The 10,800-nt window shown below is 41.3% G+C and overlaps 1 protein-coding gene across 1 annotated transcript in view; it reads left to right on the top strand.

Moving 5' to 3' along the window:
* The first annotated feature begins 837 nt into the window (after positions 1-837).
* LOC103370904 (neprilysin) overlaps positions 838-10,800 on the top strand; it is a 32,097-nt gene continuing 22,134 nt past the window's right edge. Inside the window, exons 1-4 of the mRNA XM_008300094.1 lie at positions 838-1,018; positions 4,220-4,396; positions 5,781-5,816; positions 8,980-9,141. Of these exons, the coding sequence (XP_008298316.1) occupies positions 976-1,018; positions 4,220-4,396; positions 5,781-5,816; positions 8,980-9,141 (418 nt within the window). The 5' untranslated portion in view covers positions 838-975. The remainder of the gene's footprint in view (positions 1,019-4,219; positions 4,397-5,780; positions 5,817-8,979; positions 9,142-10,800) is intronic.

Genomic DNA, 10,800 nt, shown 5'->3' with positions numbered 1-10,800 from the left:
AAAAACAAAAAAACGTTCAGGGAACTGAAAGAAAACTTATTGCTGAACACATTAGTAGAATTTTGCAGAACTTTCTCAGAACAGTTGTGGAACAAAACAAATCCTAGTTGGGTTTATTATAGTGTTGCTTTCAGCTGCCTCCTTCTAAAAAGTGACAGAGATGTATTACAGTGTGAGCAGAGTAATGAAATAACCCCAGTGAGCCTGAATGATGTGATTTACTGGTCACGACTTTCAAGTTTTTTATTTTGACATCTGGATTAGATATATAATCACTGTTTTACTTTGGTGCAGGTCCTGTCAATACCTTTGAAATGTCCACACTGACACGTTTTTTTCAGTTATTGTTATTATTTTTTTTTCCCATTTGCCTTTAAAACTCACGACGCAAGTGCGCTGGAATACGCTCCACATCACTTGATCGCACACCTGAAGCTGCGCCCTGGAGCTGTTTAGGCGCCGCTGACAGCAAGTGCCGCTGACAGGGTCACTTCTAAACGCCGCCCTGCCGGAGGAGACAGCGTCTCTGCGGACGGGGGGAACTTCAGGAGGCTACTTCACTGCCTCGCCGCATGTCACCGGCTGTATAAATATGGGATCTCCCGATCACGCACTTGACCAATTGCGCCGCGCAGGACCCTGATGGATCATTTGAATTCAGCGATTCCTCTCCGGGTAGATGTGGTACAGTAGTTGTAGAGAAGGGGTCTGTGCGTGAGTGTTTGCGTGTGTGTGTGTGTGCTTTTGTGTGTGTGTGTGTGTGTGTGTGTGAATGTGCACTCCTAGAATAGAAAGCCAAAGGAAGAAGAAGGAGAAGAAGAAGAAGAAGAAGGAGGAGAGGCGGGATCGTTTTTTTTTTTTTTTTTTGGTGCCTTGTTTGAAATCTGGGGTGAAGCAAATAGATCGTCTGTGGCAGATTGATCAGCAGTTCGCGCTCCCTCTGTGGATTTGCTGGATGTTTGATCAGTGGATGTGATGCCCATATATATCATCGACCGAAAATTTCCCGACATATCTGGTAAGTGGCTCACGCACGCCGGAGCGCCTCTTGCAAACGCGGTGCCATCTGCGTGCGTCGGTGCCCGCCTGTGCGCATTATTGGGATTTAAAAAGAAAAAAAAAATATTATGAATTAATTATTTTTTTGTGCGTGTGTGTGTGTGTGCGTGTGCGCGTTTGCCGGTTGGGTGACACGGGGCAGCGTGCACCAGTTGATCACTGCCACCCCCCTCGGAGTTCCTGACGTGCAACAGGAGATGAGGAGCTGGCACGCATTTAGCTGCGTGTTGCTCGGCTGCGAACCACCGCGTGTGCTGCAGATGAATATTTTTATCACTGGAGTTTGATAATTTTATCAGACATAAAAAGAAAAAAAAAGAGAAAGTCCAGCTGGGTACCTTTCTGAGCTCACTTTTTTTTGGTGATAGTGTTTTACTGCATTCCAGCTGCATGGGGGTGATGTTGCAGTAAGTTTTTTTTTTTTTTTTTGGTGTAATATCCCTTTAAAAGTTATTTTTACTATTGCATTCACGCTGCTATTAGAAAAAAAACCATTAGGAAAGCAATTTGAGAGGTGGACTTCATTTCAGCTAGATCACAGCACCTTTGGGCATCAGGACTCTTCTTTCAAAAAATGATTTTACTCTTCAGTGTGCAGCTACAGGCCCTGCGCTGAAATTCATATCCCAGAGAAGGTGTTATTTTAAGTTAAAGTAGGCCACACTCCTGTACTTATTCAAACTCAGTTAGGTGTATGACATGTTCACGGCTCACATGGATGTAGGTTGTAAAAAAAAGAAAAAAAAAGTGACTTTGTGCAAGTAGCCTCTATGTGTGTGTGTGTGTGCGCAGACTCATGAGTGTTTTCAGGTGTCTCGGTGAATGATGGCTTTAATTTGGAAGGGGTTTGTGAGGTCTCACAAGACATGGGGGCCATTTATGTTTCAGATATATCATGACAGACAGACAGACAGAGAATGGAGAAAGAAGAAAAAACACAGAGAGAAAAGTTAGACTTCTGGAACATCCTTTCATGAACCATTATCTTCAAAATGCAGCAGCACGTATACCTTTTTCAAAACACACTCAGAGTCACATTATACAAAGAAATAAAAGCCTTTACTGCATCCTGCAAGCAGAGCAGCGGCATTAAAACACATTTTAGGTGTTCCTCCTTCTCACAAAGTAAACATCCTCAAAGGTGTCATGCAAGCAGGTCTCCTAACTGAATGGATGAGCATTTTTCCCCGACTTTAATCCCCCCAATTCCTGATAAAGAAACAAAGCACGAGTGATACAGTACAGTAAGTGCTCCTCATACCTAACATGCCTCAGCACACTGAGAGGGAGTCACTTAAACATGATTTAGGACTTCTCAGGGTCCCACTCAGATTTTGACGCCGTTTTCGAACCCCCTTGCTCTCCGTTTGCACATTCCTCCACACCGTCTTTATGTTCCTTTTTCCTTCGGAATAAATCTCGCAGACATTCGATTTCCTGGCATGCAAAGTGTCAGGATTAGAGTGAATGAATATAATTTACAAAATCTCCAATGCCGGCATGCACACATGGTTTTATTAGAGCCGTGGGACTGCTGTCACGGTGATCTGTTTGCTCGCAGACGAACTTTCTGCACCCGCCTCCCCTCCTCTTCCTGTTCTGATTAACATATCAGCTTGTGTCATCTGACTGCTTCATCTTTATTTTTTATTTTTTTTTAATGCCTTCACTCACTCATTTTTCCGTCATATTTTCAGCTGTAAAAGTCAAATCCAGTCATCGCCTTGCTACAGTAAATCTCATGTCCCGTGGTGATGTCATGCAAGCCTTCACTGTTGGTGTGGAGTTTGGAAAAGCAGCCTGTTGGGGGAGTTGCGGTTGGTGTGATGAATGATGGCTAATCAGGATGGGTAATGACCAAAATCAGGGAAGTTTACTCCTTAATGACATATTGTTTTCGTTCATAACGAGGAGTGATAGGGAATTTAACATGCAGCCAGATTGTGGTTTGGTGTGATTAATGTGGACGAGGATGCGCATCTGCAGCTGACTGTTGGTTCAAAGGAAACTGAATGACTTTGCCCTTTGGTCATGCAGTGCTCTCATCTCAGCCTGCACGCTCAAAAACCCGCCCATCTCTACCCACACCTCATGACACTGGCCTGTTAAAGTGTGCACGAGTGATGAGTGTTTGTGTGCAGCGATTGCACAAGTGTGCGCCGTCGTCAAAGGATTAGGGATTAATTGCCTTCGGAGATAGACCTGCTTTGTTGCATGAACTTTGTAAAGTTCCTCCTTGGCCCCTGAGAGGAAAAACAACTACTGGTGCACGGTGAAGAGCTGAGGAAGAGGTCTTGTTTTCTGTTCGTCAGAAGTGTGTGTTTCTTGTTTTGTTTTGTTTTGTTGTTTTGTGTCTGGAGTGTACGGCCACTAGGGGTAAGAACTTCCATTGTTCTCACCTTTCGCTCCAAGACTGGTTTTTAAAAAGAAAAAAAAAATGTTGCTTTGCTGTGTCTTTTTCCTCTCATTTGTCCTCCTATCACTGTCATGTGTCTTTCATCTCCCTTTAACTCTTTCTGCTTGCTTTCTTCTGAGTGCGCTTAAGAACTCAGAAGACCTTACAGAATCTTTGCTGTATTAATGCCAGCGTTAATAGATTTCATTTGAAAATAGTGTGTGCCAAAGTGCCAAAATAGTCAGATTTAAAAAGCTGCAACCAGCAGGTGACTTTTTGCTTGATGACTTTAAAAATTCATTATCAGTGCTGGTTTTTAAATGACACTGAAGAGATGAAAGCGCTTGTGTTCATTTAGAGTTTTCAAGAGTCAGATGAGGGCTTTATATTGGAATTGTACTTTTATTTTAACACCTATGGTGTCTAAATCCCTTAGTTTTAGGGATGCAACTACTGATTATTTCCTCATTAGTTTTGAAAATTTGTGAATTGATGAATGATATCAGAAAACAGTAGTTCCCAGTTCCTCAGAAGGCCTATGTGACTGCTTTATCTTGTGCAACCCGCAGCGTAAGACCAGATATTGTTCGGTTTGGGATGACACAAACCAGAGAGAAGCTACACATCCTCATTTTAAGGAACCAGGATATGTTTAGACACGTTGGCCTAATAAATCACCATTAAGGGATCATTACAGTGGTTGCTGATTCATTTCCTCTCAGTTGCTTCATCCTTTCAGATTTCACTTCTCCCGGCTCTCTTTAGGTGAGTTGATACAGGCGGCAGCTGAAGGAGGAGACCCGAGAATGACAGAGACCAACACCCCCAAATCGGCTAAGAAGCCCCGCTGGACCTCGTTGGAGATCGGCCTCATTACCATTGTCTCATTGCTCTTCATCGTCATCGTCGCCCTCATCATCCTGTTCGCCACACAGAAGACCGGTGAGTGCTCTAGTTGTAGAGGTTTTGTGAGGTGTCTAAAAACCCCCAAGTAGCTCCTTGAAAAGAAAATAAAAGACTTCTTTAATCTTTGTCTGGCTCACGTTGAGGAATGTTTGATGAACCTGACAAAAAGCAGTCTGATCAAAACAAGGGCATCATGTAATTTAAACTCTTCTTGACAGCTATTGAGTGCTTTTTTGGTCGTTTTTTTTTTGTATTCTTGCCGCCACAATATGAAGTGAACTTCTCAAAACTTTGAAAGATTGCCTTTAAACTGTGTACACGCACTGGGCATCACTTCTAGCTCCAGAGTTCATGGTTAATGGTAAGCCCAAAGGAGCGAGCTGAAGAGCAGTACTTTGTTCAGGTGATAGAAGACACTCGAGCTGGGTGCTTTTAGAGCACAGTGCAAAAGTACAGCCACTGAGACAGAAAGAAGAAAACAAGTGTGCCAAGGAGTTTTCCTCTGTGTTCTCAGGCATTTTCATACAACACCTGAAAAAACAGTGTGATGATTCAAATTTTCGACTTTTTTGTGCGAATTATGGAGAAGTGTGTAGTGTTTATTTTTGCTCTAAATGCCATCACTTCAGATTATGAGGAATGGATTATGCATAGAGGAACCGAGAAATTGAACCGAAAGCCCCGCACCATTTCCTCGCCATGGGAAACCAATGCTTCAGATCAATGTCCCTGCTTCATTATTATTATTTTGTTAATCAGAGTTTGTTTTTTGCTCTTAAATGTCAAAATCATTAAGCTGGCACGAGGCTCATTTTCCAATTTTGTATTAAATGTTTCGTAAATCATTAGTAAGTCCAAGAAACCTATGTGCAAGCATTAGATTAGCATTGATAATAAGCAGATCATTAATAGATGTAAACATTAATTGTTAACAACCGGAACAACTGCGAGGTTCAGCAGGTTAATGCAAAAAAAATCCAACAGAAAAGTGATTAGGACTGCTTATGTGTGTGTGTGTGTTGAGCTATTATTGGTTTTTGCAGTCTTGCACTTGATAAATGTGTAAACTGCCATGTCAGAAAAAAACAAGAAAGTTCAGTGACTTGCTTGTGTTTGTGGCGACGTGTGCGCTCAACCGTGTTCACATCACGGGCATTCACACGTAACACGCCGAGGAGTGTATTTAAAGTTATACGGCAGTTTGCTGGTGTGTCAGTACATGTCAGATTCACTTTGATCGACACTTTAGCGCCTGGATTCTTTCTGACAGAGTGAAAGCAACACTTATGTGTGCAAGAGCGATGGCAAAGAAATCAAGGAGAATAGGAAGGAGAGAATGAGCATCTGACATAATGACTGATGAGTGCAAAAAAAAAAAAAAAACCCTCTGAGTGATGATTTGTTTTGCATTTTCCTGTAGATGAAATCTGCACCACGGCAGACTGCACGCAGTCAGGTAAGCAGTGTGTGTTTGTTTGTGTGTTGTCTTTAGTGTCTCTTTGTGAAGGCTTAGATTTTTTTTCTTTCTCTCTGAGGAAGACAGAATGGAAAAATTGAGACCGCTGCAGAAGCCCAGGGATTTCAGACTTATTTAGAGAAAATAGCCACTTCAACTGTGAATATGCTTCCTCTAAGTCAAAACAGTGATCAAAGAAAAAAGTCCTGATCAGCACAGACAAGCAAAGGCGTATTGTTCTCGGATCACCCCTGAACAAATCTGCAAGAGAAACTGAGAAAGCGGTAATAGGCATGTATATACAGCTTAAGCAAATCCAAACAATACGTATGCAACATCTGTCCAACACTGAAGCATTTCGACATATTCAAGTTTAGTGTTGCTCAACTGTAAGCTCTCATTGACCGCATGGCTGCCGTAATGAGTCGAGACCTTCGTTTATACCACACAAACCCATTTTCTGATACATTATGCTGCTGTTATTCCAGCATTCCTCCCAATTAATACGTATAGATCAGTATCTCAACGCTTCTTTTCTTCATATTTTAAGCAAAAACACTCGACTGTCTCCAGCTTCTTCAATATAACATCAAATCTTGTCACTTTTTTCTCACTTCAGTGGCAAAAAAAAAACTGTTTATTTATCATGAACAAAAAAAACTGCATGTGTAAATTAGTGATAAAACTCTACCTCTGGTTTTCCAGCAACAGATGCCAATTCATTTCAAATTCGTTTTTAGGGAGCCAGTGTCCCAATTCAGTCAGATTTGAAAGACAGCTTTGTCACAAGAGATGTCTGAGCTGCCTCGTGTAATTTAATTGCTGCTCAAAGAAGCTAAGATTCCAGTAGTGGTGCTGAACTGAGCCCAATTAGTGTCATTATACTGTTTTATCTTTGCAAATGGCTCAAAGTAATATACTCTGTGTGCATTTTCATGAACGGAAAAGCAGAGAAGTCCTTTGTTTTGTCGGAAACCACATTTGATTTTCAAATGCGCTACAGTTGGCTAGTCCTATTAGAACTACATCAAGTATTCTGGCAAACATCCAAGGCTTTAGGTGGTCCTAGACCTCACCTGCGCTTTTCTCCAGGTTATTCAGCAACTAGCAAAAGCAGTTTCTTGCTGGTCGTTATATGAGAAGATCAATTCCACCCTTGCATCTGTGCATTTGTTACAAGACCTCAGCCAGCAGCTGGTTAGGCTTGGCTTTGCGTGATTCCTGGAAACAAGGGGAGCACCTCAGAGTTCACTAATTAATGCATTAGATCAAATTGTTCTGTCCATGCACAGAGAAGCATAAAACTGACATGTTTAGTTTTATTTATGGGAGAGCAAATGTATGTCTTGACATTTTGGTAAGCTTAATTTTGAGGAAGAAATAGACCCATATAATATGTCCTGTAATATCATTTTCATGCAGGTTAAACAAGCAGAATATAGTGTTCGTGATGTAGAAAGTGAGCTCAGTGCACTTTCGAGGTGAAGGTGGGTTTTGTTACCTTAAGACAGAGCTGCTTTCCTATTTCCAGTATTTATGCTAAACTAAGCCAACAAGCTGTTGGCTGCATCCTTGTATTGAACAGGTTCATATCCCAGCGGTGTTGATCTTCTCTCACGCTTAAGAAGAGAGTGAATAGCTGCATTTCCCAAAATATGAAATGGTGATGTAGTCGGCATCATTGACCTCCACTTGTGCAACAGAATATGTAATAGTTGCCAACTGGTTGCTGGCCTATTCAGATACACAGTGCAGTATTTCTAAAGCATTTCTAATTCATTCATTCATTCATTCATTCATTCATTCATTACATTCTTATTTAAACTCAGTACATTGAGAGGCTTCATTTACAGTGCACATGTAGGCATGCCAATAACAAACTTGACTAACTATTGAAAAGCACAGTTAGAAGCAAAATAATTAGAAAAGGCATTAGTCAGAACATTTGCACTTAAAAAAAACAAATGAATCAACTAGAACAGTTTGAACTAAAATAAGATAAAATGACTGCCCAAAGAATAGAAATGAGGCCAGCTTCAAATTGTTCTGCAGGTTATTCCAGGTAACAGGTTCAAAGTGGGTAAAACTAGATTTTCCATTTCAAAAAAACAAAAACAAAAAACAAGCAGTCCCCCGCAGAGTAATCCAATCATTTGAGGGGGTTCAGTAGGGGCCCACATTAAAAGACAGTAATGAGGTAATATAAGGGGGTAAAAAAGCAGTAAGAGCCTTATAAATAAATAAAACTCAGTAGATGTCACACCCTACAGAGAGGGAGGAAGCATCAGCTCACAGTGATGAGTATTATCACTATCAACAGTAATAAATGTGAAGGCAGAGTGATAAACAGGGGCTTGAGAGTTGCCTCTGATGTGTTTATGTACAAAACACCACCATAGTCTAACGCTGATACGGTGCTTCAATGTATTTTTTCTAAAATGCAGTGGGAAACATGATATATTCCTGTAAAAGAAACCCTTTTCTTGTCATAGTTTAGTCACAAGGATGGACACATGATATTTAATAACTGGCTTCTCATCTGTTCAAACTTTGTATTCTGTGACGCTTTAATATTTGTACCAATTAGAGGAAAGATGACCAGCTTGCAATGTTTTTGGCTGCAGTCAAAATCATGTATTTGGTTTTATCTGCATTGAGAACTAATTTGTGCAGTACAATATTGTGTCGTCAGCATAGAGATGTACATTACAACTGAATACAAAGGAGACAAAGTGATCTACATAGAGGGTGAACAGAGTAGACCCCAAGATTGAGCCTTGTGGGGCACCTTTTTTTTTCTGGTCGCCCAACACTGCTGTCTGTCCTGGAGTCTAAAACAAATACTTTGAAGTCTTTTTAAAAGCAAGACATGATCAATCGCATTAAATGCCTTTGAAAGATCAACAAAAAGTGTTGAACAGTGTTTCATTTTGTCCAGAGCTGCATTAAAAACCATTCAAAACTGGAGCTGCGACAGTAACAGCACTGTGATTTTTTGCTCAAACCTCACTGGTGTATACTTAAAATAGAGCAAGCCGCGAGCAATGATTCATATAATTTGTGTTGGTTAATTTCACATCGTGCCTCTATATCCTGCAGTATGGTTTCTATTGGTACATACTTCCTCCAGTTCCCGGAGCTTGTTTTCTCTCTGTCCATACAGCATCTCGTCTCATTGAGAACATGGATGCCAGCGTGGACCCCTGTGACAACTTCTACCAGTATGCCTGTGGCGGTTGGCTTAAAAAGAACATTATCCCAGAGACCAGCTTTAGATACAGCACCTTTGACATCTTACGAGACGAACTGGAGGTCATCCTCAAAGGTCAGACACCTACACACACCCACACAAACAAAACATAGATCTGCATGCAGAGAGACCAAAACACAGCTGGGCAGGTGGGCCCGTGAAAGATGTGCTTGCATTAGCGTAACAATGCTGCATTTAACCTGTGATTAGCAACTCCGAAACACCCTCGAACGGTGAGCCTTTTTTCAATCCGCTTGCTTCTTAAGAGCACCGAGAACAGCTTGATTCAGTTGCTTGAGAATGTGATCTAAGGAGGACTGTCCTTCAGGGACTGCAGCTCTATAGATATCACAGATGCCATGGGAGTTTGGCTGCAGTACTACCATGTGAGCTGGGACTTTGTCAACAGAGTTGGCATTATCAGTGTGTGTGTGTGAGTGTGTGTGTGTGTGTGTGTGTGTGAGTGTGTATGTGTGTGGAAATGGAGTTCAGGCTGTTTTCTAAAGGTGTCAACACATGGTAGTGAGAAAAAATCTTATTCTGAAGTATGCACGTGTGTGTGTGTGTGTGTGTGTGTGTGTGTCTGTCTGTCTCAGGTGTTTTGAAGCTTTTAGGAGGCACTAGAGTCTTGTTAGTGTACTTGTGGTGTGGTTGATACTGAGAGGCTCGAGTTACACTACACGTGTGTGTGTTTGCAGATTCGTGCATGCATGTGTGTGCGTATGAGGGTCCATACGTCACCTCGAGTTGTCTGTGAGAAGGCCGGCGGAATCTTGAGTGCTAAATCTTTATGGGGAACAAACTTTCCACGGACAACCAAAACTCTTGAACGGCCATAAATTTACAATTTATATGCCAGTACCTTTCACTGTGATGAAGACAGTGTGGAGTGGCTGCAGGAGAAACGGAGTGATTCAGAGGTGTGAGAAAGATTGATCCTTAGTGGGTGAGGGTTTAAAGTGCAGCTTGTCTCGTGGACTCACATAATTTGCACCACTCTTGAGTACTTCATCTGTCCAATCTTTAAAGGACACAAAGTTTGTGTCCCAGGCCTTTTTCTTTTCTTTTGCTATCTTGCCTTTGTGCTTGCCATTGATGACATGCAGATTTTTTTTATTTTTTTTGTTTTATTTCCCCGAGGATAGGATTCCTATCCAGTTGATGACTTTTTTTTTTTTCTTTTCAATCTTCTGTTTATGTTGTGGAAAACAAATTCTTAAAACTTGTTACTGGCAGCGCTCATCAACCTGGCTTTCCCTTTACTTCTTGATAAACAACTTTTTCGGGATCAATATAACATTCATTAGAGTTTAGAGATTGCTCGTAATGTAGTCGGCATTTGTTTCCATACCCTTCGCGCAGAGCAGGCTCTTGGTGGCAAAAGTGCATTGTTATTCATTCTGTGTAGTGTAATTATAAAAGCGTATTACTGAAATTCTGACTCATATTCCTTCACTGGGATTTGCTTGAACATAAGATTTTCAGAAGGACTGCCTGGATTTCAAATTAGACTTTTTTTTTATCAAACAGCGTATGCAAAACAATGCACATGTACTTCTTTTTGGCATTGCACTTTTCTTTAGAACAACGTGCAGCCCTTCTGTTTTGCTCTGTCCTCCTCCTCTCTTCACCAAGGCAGTCTTAACACTCATAAAAATCACACACAGGGGGGAAAAAGGAAAATAAACATTGCTCAACAAGGGCTCATTTTAGGCATTTTGATACGTTATGTGC

This window comes from Stegastes partitus, unplaced genomic scaffold (genome assembly GCF_000690725.1).
Source record: "Stegastes partitus isolate 25-593 unplaced genomic scaffold, Stegastes_partitus-1.0.2 Scaffold1498, whole genome shotgun sequence".
In the NCBI taxonomy this organism is placed as follows: domain Eukaryota; kingdom Metazoa; phylum Chordata; class Actinopteri; family Pomacentridae; genus Stegastes; species Stegastes partitus.
This window is presented reverse-complemented; position numbering and strand designations above follow the sequence as displayed.